The sequence below is a fragment of the Gallus gallus genome, chromosome 5 (genome assembly GCF_016699485.2).
Source record: "Gallus gallus isolate bGalGal1 chromosome 5, bGalGal1.mat.broiler.GRCg7b, whole genome shotgun sequence".
Lineage (NCBI taxonomy): Eukaryota > Metazoa > Chordata > Aves > Galliformes > Phasianidae > Gallus > Gallus gallus.
The window spans coordinates 3,879,488-3,897,128 of NC_052536.1; the positions used below are offsets into that span (position 1 = coordinate 3,879,488).

General features: G+C 45.1%; 1 protein-coding gene across 4 annotated transcripts in view; it reads right to left on the reverse strand.

Moving 5' to 3' along the window:
- LGR4 (leucine rich repeat containing G protein-coupled receptor 4) overlaps window positions 1-16,462 on the reverse strand; it is a 60,534-nt gene extending 44,072 nt beyond the window's left edge. The window contains exon 1 of one of the 4 annotated variants that reach the window (XM_426162.8): window positions 15,936-16,462. In XM_426162.8, coding sequence (XP_426162.3) covers window positions 15,936-16,120 — 185 coding nt within the window. In that variant the 5' untranslated portion in view covers window positions 16,121-16,462. Of the gene's footprint in view, window positions 1-798; window positions 1,632-1,843 lie in introns of those variants that run through there. The other 3 variants (XM_046942137.1, XM_040702059.2, XM_040702058.2) reach the window with 3 other exon arrangements.
- Between the last annotated feature and the right edge of the window lie 1,179 nt (window positions 16,463-17,641).

Genomic DNA, 17,641 nt, shown 5'->3' on the forward strand with positions numbered 1-17,641 from the left:
CTAGCTCTAATGTACCCTATTCATGTGTCAGTCAAGCCATCATCAAGATACTGGAGGGAACAATACTTGTATGCAAAGACCTGTTTTGGACTGGTATTTGAGTCACAGTGGGCCAGCCATTAAGCAATCACACGTAGGATTAATGGTCTCTGTTGACACATGGTGTGGAATTAACCAAGAGAAAGTTCCACTACGTTATTACTAAGGGGATCGCAGCCCGGAATTGAAATACAGCACAAGTTCCTGCGCTCCTCCATTCATTTTTTAAGAGCCGCAAGTTTGGTGTGATTTTGGGGCTGAAGGAAGAGCTTATTTTCAGCTGGGGAGGTAAACAAAATGCCTTTTGGTGTAAGAGTATTTTCCTTACAGATGTAGAAATTATTTAAAGCAGAGAGTAAAATAACATATCATCCAGGTTTTGGTATTTGCTTATTCTCTGACCCAGGGAGTGAGCACAAAAATGGGGCTGTGACTGCACCAGGCACAGCAGACAAACAGCCTAAGGGTACATCTGCGCTGAGACACCCTTCACACGCCCACGGGTATCTGTCATGGGATGGGACCAAGTGGCCCACATGAGGCTGTGAAGAAGTGTGGGTGGAGCAGAACAGGAGCAGAGCTGGGACTATCTGCATCCCAGGTCTGTGTGGGATCCTGCACATCACACTGCCACCCCAGCTCTGGGCATGGAAGCTCCCCATGTGGTTCTATCACAGTGCTCCCTGACTTCCAAGTTTGTAAAAGCAATATAGTACAAACAATCATTGACATCCAAGGCAGCTGGGATATTGTGCTCACCTTAGTGCAGACTTTCATCCAAACTATTCTTGACAACCAGCATTTGCTGGCAAAACTGGAGATGATCTGTAGAAGCCAGCAGAGGTGACCAGAAGGAATTTTCAATCCATAGGCCTCCACACACAAATCTGACAAGTGCAGTCTTGTCGTTGGGGGAGAAGAGAGGACAGCAACAGATTGTCTGCTTTAGGCTACAACCTATGGCACCCCCAGGGTGCAGTTACAGGTATGTTTGCTGATGAAGAAAGCTGTCTTATGTTCCACTGTGCAACTGCTTATAGGCAGCATGCTGTAATCAGATCATTAACAAAAATCAGACCAATCATCTACATATAAATAATAACCCTTCTGCTTTCTGTCCTCCCTACAGCAAGGCTTCACAGGGTGCAGGAAGGAGGAAAGGTACTAAAGAAGGCTATGAGAACTTGACAACTAAAGATGACACAACACATAGCTATATCGTCAACAAAATCAACACCAAATTACCTAGAAGAGTTTGACAGAAAGACATTTGTCATGTATTAAGTAAATGTAGTTTAACACTGTGCTTGCAGCCTACCTCAAACAGAATGGTATTGGCAGCTGGGACAATCACCCTTACCATCTCAGATTCACAGTAACCCATCAAGGTAACCACATAGCAACCCTATACATTTCTATTTTCATTAATGAGTTAAGTCAGTTAGGGATAAGTCAGTTAGGGATCCAGGTTAGAGATATATCAGAGTTTTAATTTAAGGCTAAATCTAACATAGACACTCCATATGTGACAAGGTCAATGTTACGCACGCTACTACTGAGGGAGCTCTTAAGCACTTTTTCCTTACCAAAAGCTTTTGTGAACAACTGCTGTTGAAACAGCACCAAACTATGTAAGCTAACCAGCTTAATAAAGCCTGTCTTACTTTCTTTTCCCTCCCCACCTATCCTCTCATGCCCCTGCTCCTCAGCCACAAACACACACAACACATGCTGAGCTCCATGCACAGCTCCAAGGGCAATTCCACGCAGCAACGTCTCCGAGGACCTGGAGAGCCAGACTCACCCTTTGGACTCTGGGACAGCACATCTCGCTCCACCTAGCAACAGCCCCACAACAAACAGTGCCAGCTCAGCTCTGCTGGAGGAGCTGGCAGCCTCTGGCCACAGCCTCGGCCGGGCACCACCAACTCTCAAGAGGCAGATGGGGATACAGATATAGATGTTTCTGAGCTGTCCTGACAAAGCCCAGCACTTAAAAATCACCAACAGAAAAGCAGTACTATCCTTATACGCACATACACGTATAAAAGTCCTCTGCTTTTGCTTCGTTTTTTTGCTCTGTTAAGAAAGAGCACAAGAACAGCTACAAATCCAACTGCATAAAAAAGTCAACTTCAGTAACTCTAAGTATTTTGAATTTTCTTCATTTTCTGATGGTTTATTTTGGTCTGCTAGTCTGTCCCACCCAGTGTTTAGAAAGCAACTCGAGCCTCGGAACTCTGGGTAAGCCTGACATTTTTAGAAGACCAAAGCAAAGAAAGCAAAACAAAATTAGCGTATGAACGCAGTCACTGATAGGATTAAGACAGAACAGAAAATATAAACATTTCAACCAGACCAAACCTATATACAACGGTGCCAACGTTTGGGAATTTTTTCACTTGCATAACATACATAACTTGGATACAATTAAAAATTACTTCTGGCAAAAAAAAAAAAAAAAAGAGAGCGCCTTTTTCTGCAGTACAGCTCTATAATTATCTATATGCTGTGGGAAAACAAAAAGCACACAGTGCTGCTTTCTAGTGTCAAAATAGATTTCATGGCAGCACCTGGAACTGCCTTTATGGAACTAAATGTGCTTTCACATGGCACTTTCTGAGGCATCTCGAGCTGGCAGATTACATGTGAGCTACCCAGTTTTCCTAAGATGCAAAACGTAGGGTTTGGTAATTCTTAGTCGTCAGCTATTGCACAGCACTTTAACAAGCAAGTAATTCCCAATTCAAGTAAAAAGCTTTCCACCCTGTTGAGTTACGCTGGTTTCAGCTACATTCTTTTTGATCTGAGATGTATGGCCAAGTCCACTGCACAGAGCAAAATACAGTGGTTGTTCACATCCACCCTTACTTCCCAAGGAGCCTAAGACACTAACCCAAAGGAGAGCCACACAAAATGCCTGCCAGGACACTCAGGGATCAGCTACAGGTTCAGCTGGTCGCCCCTTTCACTGTCAGTACATCTGTGGGTGCAGCCATCACTGCCAACAGTGCACGAACAACTTCAGAGCGCTGCTCACACACACAGTTCATGTTTTCAGGAACTTGGCAGAGCTGGGGCCTTTCCCTGACAGCAGCCGGAGAATGACGAATACATACACACACACAGTCATAATAAACCATGCCTAAATGCAGACTTTGGGTGTCTACAGAAGGGGCCCCCCCCTGTCACCCTGCAGCAGGCCTGTACATCACCAGCAGGCCTGCTGAGCAGCCAACACGCTGAAATGTATTTTGACGTAACAAACCTCAGTGGATGAACAAGACAAGGCTTCTTTATCAATTTTTACAATTGCCCCAAACTGGAGCAAACGTCTCCAGGATCAACACAGTTAGCAAGCACAGTTTGTCATCAGCCAAACCTTTTCACTCATATGAACTAAAAGCATAGGTTCCAACAAAGAAATTTTAGGGGAAAGTAAAAACAAGGGTGTAGGAAAGGCCACTATAACATTTTGGACCAGCGATGTGGGAGAAGAAGCTGCAAGTTTCCAGCTCATAGATGCTTTCTGAGGTCCCTGAATTTTGCAGTTGTGGGTCCTCCCGCTAACTGCAAATGTTGTTCTGCAGCTATGGCACACAGCAGGGTAGCATGGTCTGAGCTGACGGCCATAACAGGGTTAATGCACACTGTAAACCAATTAATAAAATTAAGAAAATACCCTACAGTTACTTTTTTTTTTTGAAGGAATAGGAAAAAAAAAAGAAAAACTAAAAAAATCCCACTCTGTCACACACCCTGAGTACACTGTTAGCATAGGGAACTCAGCCATTTAGGCAGTCCTACTCCAAGCCAGCATATTCACAGTAGTTTTCAATAAACATCTACACAAGTCACTGGAGGGGGGAAAAAAAAATCTGTTTTCTTTCATACAATTCCACAAAACTAACTGTCATCACAACCATCCTTGTGGCAGAAAAGTCCATATTTGCCTGCAGTTAAATCCGTCTGCAGCTGCCATGTGGAAAAGACAGCCAATAATTGGCTTCTTTCACCTCTGTTAACCACGAACAAAAGTGTCATTCAGTTCCCAAATGGACAGAAGGCACCAATGGATGGGCAGCTAGCTGAGCCAATGGGCTGGAATAACAATAACCCTGTAGCATTTTCTTTTTCCTTTTGTTTAGTCTTTCAAAGCCCTTAATTAAGACCCTCACAAAGCACCCCTACAGGCTCCTTTCAATGAGGCATTACACGCCTGTTTTCTTGTATTTAAGGAAGAAAAGTAACAGGGATTTCTGAAACACATTAAGCAGTATACACAACTTCCACGTATTCACCACCGAAATACTGTTACATTTCAGCTTTTAAATATTATCGGCAATAAAAGACAAGTTCGAGTTTGCTGTAGGTTCCTTGCTATTTTAAGGCTAAAAAAAAAAAAAAAAAAAAAAAAAAACATGCAGTCGGCCACTAATGTGCCAGAAGGGCACGGGCTCATCCAGCCCCACGGTGGGCGGACAGCTGGATGGACGGATGAACAGTCAGACAGCCCTGGCGGTCCCACGGGCTAGTATGGGCTGAAAATGGCACTTCGCTACACTCAGGTAGGCTCTGCTGGCTGGAGGGGCCAACAATGATCAGCTGTGTGTTTGCAATGTATATGGAGGTCTTCAGTGTTACAAGAAGGCGCCAGCACGTGGTGCTCCCATGCCTTGGCTGCAGCTCAGCAATGGCAACCTCTCTGCTTCCTCTTGGCTGCTGTTTGTTTTACACTAACCTAAGAGCCAGCTGCTTGTGCCTATATTTACACAGCCCAGGAAGCAACTTGCCTTTCAGGAACTGTCCTCCAATGTTAGGCACCAAAATCCTTCTGAGTCTTGACTGAGATGGCCGAATTAATGCCCAACAAATACCCAACGGCTGTCACCTGTTCTATACAGTGTTCTTGCTTCATCCTGCTACAGAGAAATATGATGTAGCTCTACAAGGTAAGAAAGAAAAAAAATAGGGGGGAAATATATGCATTATCTAACTCCAAGTGTACATTTTTAGGAAGCCTGTCCACTAGGACTTGTTATAGCAGTGATCTTGCTGGAATTTCAATGTTGATCAAGCAGGAATTTGCACTCAAGTTGCTGTATTAGAAAGTAATTTAAATTTCAGAAATGAACATAAAGCGTCATCCTAAGTGCGTATGGTGTTATTAGATACAATCCAAACTCACACCGTGCCAATACAAATATCCCAACGAGAGCACCTGACAAAAGACGCTTCAAAACAAACTCCCAAACCACACGGAATCATACAGTCGTTTGAGTTAGAAGGAACCCTTAAAGGCCATCTGGCCCAACTTCCCTGCAACAAACAGGGATGCCTACAGCTCCATAAGGTGCTCAGAGCTCCGTCAAGCCTGACACTGCATGTCTCCAAGGACAGGGTGTCCACCACTTCTCTGGGCAACCTGTACCAGTATTTCACCACCCTCTACTGTAAAAAAACAAAACAAAACAACAACAACAAAAAAAAAACAACAAAAAACCTTATGTCCAATCAAAATCTCCCCTTTAATTTTGAAACCATTTTCCCTTGTCCTATCACAAGAGAACCCAAGTTACACTGGAAGTAACAAATGCCACTGTTGTAATATATTGTAAAAAAGCAAAACAAGACTCAACTCCTCCCTCCCATGCCCAAAAAAGCCCCAAGAACTGGCCACACAGAGAAAACCTGCCTCTCACTAGTGCATGGCCCAGCACCCAACACTGATGACTCTCACTACCTACACAATCAAAGCCTAAAAACATAACACAGCCTGCTTTGCCAGCACAGTGGCTGCACAGGCTGGTGGAGGACCGCTCCTCAGTGCCCGCGTTCCCAGCAGAACGAGCTGCATCAGCACACAAGGTATCCTGCTGGAACAATGTCTGCACATCAGTGCAGCTTGCCAGCTCAGCTCACTTGGTTAGGAGTCACAGCCCAGACTGAATACTTGTGCTAACCAAATTCAGCAGTAAAGCTCTGGCCTTCTGGATTCTCCCCTGATATGAACCAAAGATAATAACGCTTACCACTGCTGACACAAGAATATAAGGAAGTAAGAACAGTTAGTGTGTTTTCTAGTTCCTCAAAAGAGAATTCATAAATTTGAATGAAATCTTTCACAGAAACTCTCTGACAAAATTAAATCTGATACCTATTGCTCACTACTATAGACAAATGAGATCAAAGAAGCACTTATATTAGGAGTAATTTTATTGAAAAGTTCAAGTTCTTTCTTCGGTTTCTTCAGCACTCACATGACTACACTATTTAAACCTAAGTAGATTTTTACCACTAGACTATCAAGAGAAAAACAGCATGCTTAATGCAAATCCAACATCACAAGTATTTACATGAAAAAAAAAAGACCTACCACATGAACTATCTAGCCCACACTCTTGGCAATAGAGATTAAGGCTTGTCAAGTTTAATCATGTACATGGGATCAATTCTTTATATAAACACATCTAATGCACTTGTGATGGAAAAGCAGAAGACCCACAGAATGCAATCTAAATGATCTACCTGCATTTCCAGCCTGCCTGGGTGTGTGTCCTCCTGGCAGCATGCATTTTACAGATGAATCCCAACAAGAAAACTGCACTTGTGATTCTGTCTCCACGGCTAACTCCACAAAAAAACATGGATATGTTTTTACCTCACCATAGATGGCAAATGAGCAAGGAAACGCACTCTAGTTCTTACCTCAAGCCCAACTGATCAATGAGAATTATGTTCTGATGAAGGTACGTTGCTGGGAAGGCAGGATTCTAATGGATACAAGGTGGACACAAGCACCAACTCATTTTAGAGTCAACACGAAATCTTACAAGTATAAGGCATATGCAGTATTTTAACTCATAGTGGAGGGCCGAGTAATCCTGCAAATGACTAGAAACTAAAACTTTACAAAATAACCTTAAAATAAAATGTGAGAAAACTTTTCCAATATGATCCCTCTGGTTTTGCTTGGTTGTAAACAACCATCAGGATATAACAAAGGCAGTTTAATGCAAAGTCATACACAACTTTGTCACATTCAAAGCACTTGATCTTTTCCACATAAATGAAGATAGTCCATTTTATAAACACATTTGCTCTGCCATTAATAGTCGAGTTAAATAACTATCTTATCTTAATACAGGCATGATATATCCCAGAGGTCCAACACAAACTGAACTTTTTATCACAAAACAGTTATGTACAGTTACATGGCATAGAAGGCAGCATCCCCATCCTTTTGATATATCAAGTGATATATTTTGTATTAATCTGTATGCTGTACAAGTTGCAGAAGACAAAGCTGTTAGAATTCTGCACTTCCCGCCTACCTAAATGATTCTTCCCTAACTACTACTGCCTTAAAATAAAAAGATTTTAAGGAAGAAATTATCCAATAATTAACAATTAGAAAGATGTAATCCTGAGAAATTTCCACCAAATTAAATATGTATTTCTTTGCTATCACAGGAGCAATCAGTCTGGCAATATTGCATCACATTCATCTCATATGGAGTCATGCTCTTTTGACATTCAAATAGTATATGACTAAACAGCAGTTGCTTGTAAAAAGAAATGGCTGAATTAATGGAAGTTATTTGCTAATTTATATTTCCTTTTTACCTGAATCACCTCACATACAGCACAAGAATGAGGTGCAAACCAGTGCTTTTCTGGTAAGTACCTACTGCCTTTATTTAAGTGAGATATTGAGTAGCTCTATACACCTAGCAGTTGTGTTTCAGTGATCTGAAGCTTAACATGAAATGTAAAAGGTATAAATTAAGTTTCCAGGACAGCTTCAGGCACTGTTGTGTTTGGAATTGCTTACTGAGCAACGCTGTCTCTCCAAACAGACTAACCTGCAGAAGGGTAAAGGGCAGCGAAGGTAATTATTGGAAGGAAATCTCTCCCTAGGCCAGAAAAGAATAATTAAGTTTATGCATATTAAATTACATAGGGGAAGTTAACACTGAAGTAATCAAGTGTAAACGATAGTAAGACCTATCTACAATTTTCTTGAAGGGAAATTAAGGCAGCAAGATTGTTTAGGCAACACAAACATGGCATCCCCAAACTGCATACTCTTTGTATAAACGGATACGCTTCCCCTAGACACTCACTCTCTCTCTCTCACACACACACACACACACTCCCACCCCCCAGAGAAAACATGCAGTAACCTAGTAATTAAATGAGTGTGCCGAAACCTAGAGCAGTTAAACTGCATTCTGGAAGCCCAGATCCAACATAGTTTACTTATTGCTCATTAATCTCTCCACAGATAGCATCTTTTCAAAAGTTAAAAAAATGCTTAAAATACGCCTGAGATTTTCAACAGTTGAGGTGCTCATTGTGCTTCCACCATTACGTAGAGGAAACCATCTTGTTCAAATGGCTGTAACAAAAGGAAACAAGTGAGGTGAGCTACTTGTCTAGCCCTTCCTCAGAAGCCTTGGGCTGTTGTGCAAAAACCCAAGGAAAGTCATTTGCACAACCTGAGAAGATGGTGAAGCAGCAATAGAATCTCCTTCTACGCAAGTTGAGTACTCAGGGCAGAGAGCCTTTCTAAGGCACAAGCAATGCCTTGTTGCTGGCAAGGCAGCACCAGAAGAGCATTTGTTTGCCTTTTTAATTGCACAAACACTCAGTTATTACTTGCTGAAGCTTCTTGGATGACCTATATACATTCTTGGAAAAAAAACCTAGGCACTAAGTGCTTTTAAAACATAAAGCACATATGGAGCACGTACTCCTTCACAGTTTGGGGAGCGATAGGGAAATTCATATTCAGCTCATACCTGTTGAAGACAAGCAAGCTGGAGAATGCACATAACCCTGAACACCACAACAGTAACAGGACAAGGGGAAAAAGGCACCAACTCTTATTTTAAAAAGGCACCTAGAGTTTGGAAAGTAAACGTTAGATGCTTACAATTCAAGAGATCCATGCAGGCAAGCACATACCCACTTTCTGTCACAACCAATATTTCTTACAACCTTGGAGTAGTAAAAAGCTCAATGTACAGCTGCACTCTCAACAAACAGGGAACTCCATGCTGGGGAGAGCAGCGTGTAGACATTCCTAACTGGGTGCTCTCCATGGGCGTAACTGAAGCTCACGGAGGAAGATGATTTCACATTGCCCTGCTAAGGTAGAATTTCTTAACTTGGTGATTACTTTGGTACTTGCACATGACATCCCGCAGACACTGACAGGACACTGAATCCTCACAGCCGCAAATAATGGCATTAAGGAGGATATTTTTGATGTTCCTGTTATCATTTATTTTCCATTGCTGATGGCACCAAATCAACTGAGACTCAGTGATGCGCTTTGCCTGAAGGAACTGTGGGATGAACTTGGGTAGACAAAAATCCAGAGTATTTAGATATATGCATCAACCCAACATGTGTTATGGTATTTCTCCCATCCCTGTGGTTAGTTATCAGGACACAAAAAATTGTCTTCTGTGAATGGACAGCAGCAGTACAGGCAGTCCTACTCTCAAGCAGGATTTCTGACACACCGTTGTTTAAACAACAGTCTTCTCTTTCAAACACACTTCAGATTTAGTTTACTGGCACGATTACTCAGGAGAGATTCTAAACAGGAAACATCGGCTTTGCTGTGCAATTGCAGAGGTTGAAGCCATGAACGACTGCTGTTTATTATCCTCAAAACCCTGCTTAAAATTCTTAACTGTACATTTCTGGCCTGGAGACCGGGGTTTTGTGGGAAAGATGGTAAAAAACAAACAATCACGTAAATAAACTCCTTAAAACTTCTGGAATAGAGATTTCAAGCAAGAGTAAGTCAGTTCTGAATAGATCATCACTTGACGCTGGGTATTCAAGAAATTTAGTCTCTACTAAACACTCAGCACAGCGCCAGCAGATTTGCCCTTGGAAAAGACATGGATTTTCTACACCTAGCAAGAGTCACACCAGTTCTGTAAAATATTAACAGTTTGGTCAATATTAGCAAATCCATTTTACTTCTTTCTTTTTTTCCCCACTTCTTAAACCCAAGTGTTCCAGTTAGAATCAAAGAATCATTTTACATGGTCTGATAGTGACAGGACAAGGGGAAATGGCTTTAAACTACAGGAGGGGAGGTTGAGGTTAGATGCTGGGCAGAAATTCCTCACTCAGGGTGCTGAATTCACACAGGGTGCTGAAGCCCTGGCACTGCTGCCCAGAAGCTGTGGGTGCCCAAGCCCTGGAGGCGCCCAATGCCAGGTGGATGGAGCTCTGGGCACCCTGAACTGGGGGCGGCCAGCCCATGGTAGGCAGATTGGAGCTCCATGATCTTTAAGGTCCTTTCCAACTATAAGCCACATGATGATTCTATGAAAAAGATAGCTCCTTCCAAGCTTTTATAACACAAGCGAGCCCAGTGAAGGCTGGACGCAGCAGCTGTGCCAAGCAGACCCTGTATGCCGCCTGCAAAGACAGGACTGAAACATCCCATATGTTTTCCTTGTAGTAACAGGCCTAATGAAAACACAGCCATGCTGCTCTCCCTGCTGAGGCTCTGGGGCAAGCTATTCATGTGCAACTGTGTGCATGTCAAGAAGGTAATGGGAAAACTCCCCAAAAAAACACATTTTAACAGGACAAGGTTATAAAATGCATGACCGTGTTTGCAGCATCATTAAGCCAAATTAAACAGGTTTAGGCCTCCCCTGCATACTTCAGAAATTGCACATCCATTTATGATTCATTGTTAATTGTGCACCATTTAGAAGTCCAAACACATTTTCTCCAAGCTTTTGGAGTGAAGATAGTCCATGTGAGACTCAGCACTCCTCCAGGATTGGTTGGGGGAGAGAAAAGGAGGTACAGTGCTTAAAAAAAGTCATCATATTTGAATAAGAAAATGCTGAGAGCACAGCTGTTCACTGCAAGGGCCTGATTTTTCAGGGCACTCTTCACAACTTCACAAAGTCTTTCCATTTTTTTCCTCAAGGAAAAGAATTAGCACTCCTTTCCTTACCAGGAGGCAGCATCTTCTGTACAGCTTCTGTAGACTACATATAAGCGGTTTGAGGCTCCTCCTGCATTCTTAATGCAGGGCTTATGGGAATTAGATTCGGAGTTTTAAAGAGTTTCTTATGTTTCATAATAGTTTGGGTTCTTTTTTTTTAATCCCCAAATCATCTTCAGTATTTTAAAGCAAGAGATTTAATTAAATGTGTAATTATCGATATTAGATTTGAACAACAACAAAGCCTGTTGGTACACTGAGGATTCCATTTCAACAACAGAGCTGATAATGCCTTGTAGGAATGATCTTGCGTCATACCAACAAACACCTAGCTCTGCTTCCAACTGGCATCACCTGAGAAACAAAAGAAACCTCCTTCTATAGGGACAAATGTATTGCAGTTTCTTGCCCATTATGTATGAGATCATGGTTGTAAGAGACAAATATGACAAACAGCGCAACTTGATTAACTCCATGCAGAATGTGCTGCTAAATTCAGGATGAAGCCAAAATCCAGATTTTTTTTTTTTTTTTTTGCACTTTGATCTCTCAGCCACCTCAATATGTTTCCGGGAAGCTCTGACCTTGTCACAGTCCTGTAACAGTCAAATCGCTCAACAGCAAAATAAAATGCATTCTGCTATTTTGGTTACAAATTTTCAAAGACATGATGTAAGATCTGAAAATACTGTAAACTTTCTACTTCAGCACAAGGCACTGACAGCAGCAGTAACTCAGCACTTTTAAAAACAAGGTCAGCTCTTTTGCCAGGTAGATCACATGCCATTTCTGCATGATTTAATTACACTTTCCAGGCACCAACACATGGTAGATGCTCCCGATTTGATCACAAAATTGTTTGAGTTGGAAGGGACCTTTATAGGTCACCTAGCCTGACTCCCCTACAATGCACAGATACCCACAGCTCCAGCAGGTGCTCACAGCCCCAGCCAGCCTGCCCTTGGCCATCTCCAGGGATGGGGCACCCCCAACCCTGACCAAACTACCATGATGTCCACGGCTGCACCCAGTTCTGTGCCCACCACTGCTGGCTGCCTCTGGGTTACAAAGGGAAGGCTAACAACCGCAGCCACATTTCAAAAAGGGATCTATAGGGGTGAGAAACAGCAAAAAAACAGTATCACACAACCAGAAATCTCTGTTCAGACCACAGTTGGAGAATATCTTATCAAAAAAACTGCAGCAGTACTTGAAAGGCAGGTACGAAAAACTACCCAAGAGAATTTCCCTATAGCAAAATCCTGGGTCAGTGCTGCAGCAGATGGTGAGCCAACCACGTAGGGAGGACAGCCAGCACCTCTAATGTGGGAAATGCTGCTGAAAGCTCTGTTTACATGGGTCTCCTAATGTCTAAATCCTCAGCGCCTGAACTGAGGGATTTCTTTTTTCCATGTAGGGATAGTTTCTTCTCCTGTCTTACCCTATCCTGCCTATCTTCTCCCACCTCTGTCACCTATTTCTATGATGACACAGATTTCTCCAGTTCTTCCCCCAGCTGTTTTGGACCTTCTGTCATGCCAAAGACCCCCAAAACCACCAAGCTGCAGTCCAAAACCCAATCCGCCTGACGGAGCAACGCTAAGGCTAACCAGCCAGCAGCCACCTTGTTGCCTTGCTTATTTGCAAAACAAGCAGCAGGCAAACCTGAGCTGTTTGCAAATTCTCCAGACCATAAACACCACATGGGCTCATGCCCATTCCCAACATGAGGATGAGCTTTAGGAATGAGCACCAGGGCGGTGGAGAGGAGGAAAGAGCACAAGCAGATGTGGGGAGACCCTCATTGAGCTTCCATTCCCTCTGAAAGGAGGGTGGGTGCTCAGCCCTTCTGAAATCCAGGCCAGTAATTTTCTCTAGGCAAATAAGAGCTTGTGTCCTGCAAAAATTGCTGGCTTAGATGTACAATACAAAACAAATTAAGATCCATTTGGAGGAAGTTTCTTTGGGTTTTGTTTTGTTTTTGAGCCCTTCTACTACGGCTTCCATATTTTCCATCTCAGGCGGAGAGTTACCAGCGAATTCCTCTCAAGAACTGCAGAGCTAATTATTTACCAGCACAAACCTGCTTGCACTGAAGTCCAATTTTTTTTTTCCACGCCAGAGACTTATCTCAGTATCTGTTCCCCAAGTCACATTTACGAGCTCCTGCCAGTAAGGACCCAACAAGAAATGACATATTGCTGATATACGCGACCTCAATATGCAAAATAAATGCCAAGTACCTAACAAATCATGTGTTACGGTGGGGCACTGGGCCTTATTCTGGGAGGAAGAAAAGGAAAAGAGAGGTAGCAGCCAAACATCAAGTTTGCTGCCAATAGAAAACATTCAAAGGATAAAAATACATAGCAAGCTTTGAAACAGCAATGAATTCCACAGAAGGGTTCCCAGCAAACCAGGGGCCTAACAGCACCAGGGCCAGAGGGACACCCAGGGGAGAGACAGAGGGCTGTCTACAGCCCTTTACAAACGAGGAACAGGTCAGCTCCATTCCCTGGTTCTGGAAGACAGAATAAGCTTTTTATTACTTGCCAGAGTATCACTGGTATATTACACACGCAAGTGAAAAACTAAACAGAGTAACTGTAAAACCTTCAAACCTCTCATTAGATAAGGCCTCCCTATCTCAAGAGGACAGCAATTAAGCTACATTTTGCAGACACATTTTGCTGTGTCTGGACATCCTTTCTTCTCACCATAACAGCTCTGCTAGATGGCATCCCCTGAGCCTCCACCAGGTTCTTGCTGTGCAGACTGGATGCCAGGGGATGTGAAGCATGGGTACCTGGTTAGAGGAAGACAGCTGATATCTACCCAACTGCATTTCAGTACCATTCTGGAAATAAAAGTGCCACAGGACACAAAAAGAAAGAGAAAGAGAGAGAGAGAGAGAGAGAGAGAGAGAGAGAGAGAAACGCGCACTCTGCTGAATCCAAACAGTACCATATAATTTTGCCATTTATACATAAACACAGCAGGAAATTAACTCAAATGCAAGACAGGGGAGGTACTTCTGCACTGCCTGTGAGCTGAAAAGAAGACAATTGGCTCTCTGCAGCTGCTGGAACAACCTGCATGACAATGGGGTCAAATAGGATCCTTCCTCATTGTGACATCTTCATTTCATGAAGCTCTAGTGTAACCCACACCCGACTGTAGGGTACATAAGTTATAGAGACCAGCAGACAAGAGGGCTGCTTTATCCTTAACACCCATCTCTGTGGGAAAACTGGGTAAATGAGATCCAGAGTTTGGGGAGGCAATGGAAGAAGGCAACACTGGAACACAGACAGTAAAACTGGAGCATTTAAAACAAAAGCAAGTAGCAACTGTGGGGTTAGTTCACTAAAGGACTGTGGTACAGATGGTTGTCCTGCATGCCCCTGGAAACAGCCAGGCCCATTTCAGATGTCCCTGAAGCCATTAGCCAGAACTACCTGCTTTCTATCTCCTGCAGAACACTCACACTAGCATTAAGCCCCGGACTAGAATTCCAGTTCTCAAAGCAGCACCTTGAGCATGCCCCACCGTGACTTCTTTCCATGAACATGAATGCTTTCTAGCACACGGCACATGAAGTGTCAGAGCAAGGCTCAGCAATGTGCTGCGCTGACTACAAAAGCCAAACCACCACCACCACCTCAGCATTATCGCCCAGGCATATCAGCTCACTCGGTGACAGTTACATTGCAACAAAGCAGAATCACAACCTTCATAAACAGAAAGCAGGGCAGCTGGTAATTAAGAGTTACATAAACACCTACCTAAATTATACGGAACAAATGGCCGCCCACAACAGAAGCATCAGCTCATTACCCCTGGTCGTGTCCTCCCGTCTCCCTCCACATTCCTCCATCCAGCCCATCCTCTCCAGACCTTCAGACAACTCAGATACAGTGCTGCCACACCTCTGTATCTTCCAAAATCCCTTCGCTAACATGCCTGCATTTGTGAGCAAGCCTTCACCTCTCGATTAAAGCTCTATCTCTCCTGATTTAAAAGTAAAGAGCTGCTGCTCTGATACAATACCTCTCAACATGCTGCCTCTCAGCAACAGCTCTCAGTTGCCAATGCCAAAATACAGCCATATATTTTACTCTATTACCACAGAACACTGTTTGCCAACCTGTTCTGAGCCATCTTTGTGCTACAGACCCTGGTGCCATGGTTGTAATTGCAACAAGCCCCATAGCAGCACTAAGGGGATTTCGTAGCATCACCGTGCTGCCTGACACAGAGCACAAAAAGCTTTCTTCTCTGCACATCGCTAAGACGCTTTGCCATGACACAGACACGTCAGCTGGAGGGAGTGATTTGATTTTATTTCTTTCTTCGCACAGCACACGCTCGCCCAGCTCTCCTGGTGCAGTCAGAGCAGGTTCGGAAATGAGCTTCCTATTGCTTGCATATCCTGAACTTCCAGTGGCCTTACTACAAGAGTCCCATTCAAGCACAGAATTATCGCGAAGGCACCCAGCTTTTGTGCTGTAAATAATAAGAAGAACAACAACAACAACAACAAAAAAAAGCAAACAAAAAGTGACCAACAGCATCCTTTACGATCACTACAGCATGAGACAGCTGGAGAGCGCCTGCTCGGGTTCCAATCACGCACAAGCCCTCTGAGAGCTGACCTGCACGGCAATACAAGCTGAAACTCTTTGGTAGCCTAATCTGCGACGTGTGTTGGTTCTTCGAACGCGCACACATCGGGCAGCGAGGACGCACCGATTCCATTTTACGAGACAGCCCAACAGCGGGGGAGCCATCACACCCAGCGCAGCCCACGATCTCCAAGCCGCAGCTCCAGTTCCCCACCTCCAACACTGGAAACCTCACACCGCGCCGCGCTCCCACCTGCCCCCCTCCGCTCCCCACTCACAGAGCCTGCGTGAAGGCGCTGAGCCCCGGCGGCACGGCGGCCAGCCCCCGCCCGGAGCAGTCTACTCCTCGGTCCCCGTCGCAGCTGCAGGAGGCCGGGCAGGGCGGGGGGGAGGCCCCGCCGCTGGGCCCGGCCGAGCTGCCCAGGCCCCAGGCGACGAGGCCGAGCAGCGCGAGGCACCGCATCGCCGGGCCCCGCACCGCTCCGCGGCACGGCCCCGTCGGGAAATAAAATAAAATAATAATAATAAAAAAAAGACGATAAAAAAATACAAAAAATAAAGAAGAGCACCGCGGAGACGGACAAAAAACCCTCCCGAGCCCGGCGCCGCCCCGTCCGGCGCCCTGCCCCGCCGCTCCTCAGCGCCGCAGGTAGGGCGCGGGGGCGGCCATGGCCAGCCGACCGCGGGGCGGACGCTGAGCGCGGCACGGAGCGGAGCGCGGCGCAGCTTAGCGCCCCCGCCCCTCCCGGCCTGTCCCTGCGAGCGGCGGCTGCAGCAGCTCCGCGCCCAGCGCCGAGGTGCGTATGCTAACGAAGCGGCCGCCCCCCCCTCCCCCCCCTCCTATTGGTGGGTACACGGCGCGGGGCCGATGAATATGCAAAAAGAGGTGGGGGCGCGGCCAATAGTCGGAGGCGTGCGAGGAGGGGGCGGGGCCTGGGCCGCCCACGGCCTGGCCCCTGTGTCGCGGTGCAGCGCGGCGGGAGCCGGGCGCCTCAGGCGGTGGAGCGGGATCTAGGGACTCCGCCGTGAGGGCGGCGCAGGGTTGAACGGCCTTCTGGCGACGTGCGAGAGCCCGGCCTGCCCGCTCGGCGGTTAGCGCACGCCGCACTGCTTCCTTCCCATCTCCACACAGAGATCCTCCCCCGGGCGGTGTTCAGCTCCCCACTCTCCCGTTTCTGAGGAAAAGAAAGGAAAAAGACCATGTGTGTCCTCAAGCTCTTGGTTTCTTCCTATGTTTTTGCCCAAGACACCCAACACTGGACAGGGGGGCATTAAAAGGACCCATGTCCTACACGCATAACTACATAACATCCAAACCAAAACAAATAAGAAAAAACAATTGTTTTTCCATCTGGAAAAGAACAGTTAAGTGCTTACCCTCTGCTAACGGTCTCACTCCACTACCCCCACATGATGGCTGCAGGAGCAGCCTTTTAGGATGAAAAATATTGGGTACATTTTATTCAACAACGGATGTCACCAAAAATTGCACTCAGCAGGCTTCAGAATTATCACAATTGAAAGATCAGATGTCAAATAACCCTCAGTACCACCAGTTCCAACAAGCATCCCCCAAAATGAAGCCTGAGGCCCATCAGCACGTTCCAGTGACAGAACCACCTGGAGCAGAGCAGAATCCAGTGATGGCACCAGTCAGCAGTAAAACCCTTTTAAACCCTTTATTCAAACACACCCCAATTCAATGCACTGCCATCACTGTTTCCTTCTGGCGAAACTCAAGTTTTGCCCTGTAGTGTAAAGTGAATGCCAGAGTAACTGTGCTTGCAAAACAAACCAAAAAGCTGAAATTGTCACAGAGCTATTTTCAAGTGAACACATGCACTTTTCCATCGGCTGTTAATGTTCCCTCTGCCAACCTGCAGCCCCTGCCAAGCAGAGCTTAACCCATGGTGTGGCTCCAGCATGCACAGCCAGAATGTATGCTGCAGAACCAAACCTAGACAAGATCTCCAGACTTTCCTCC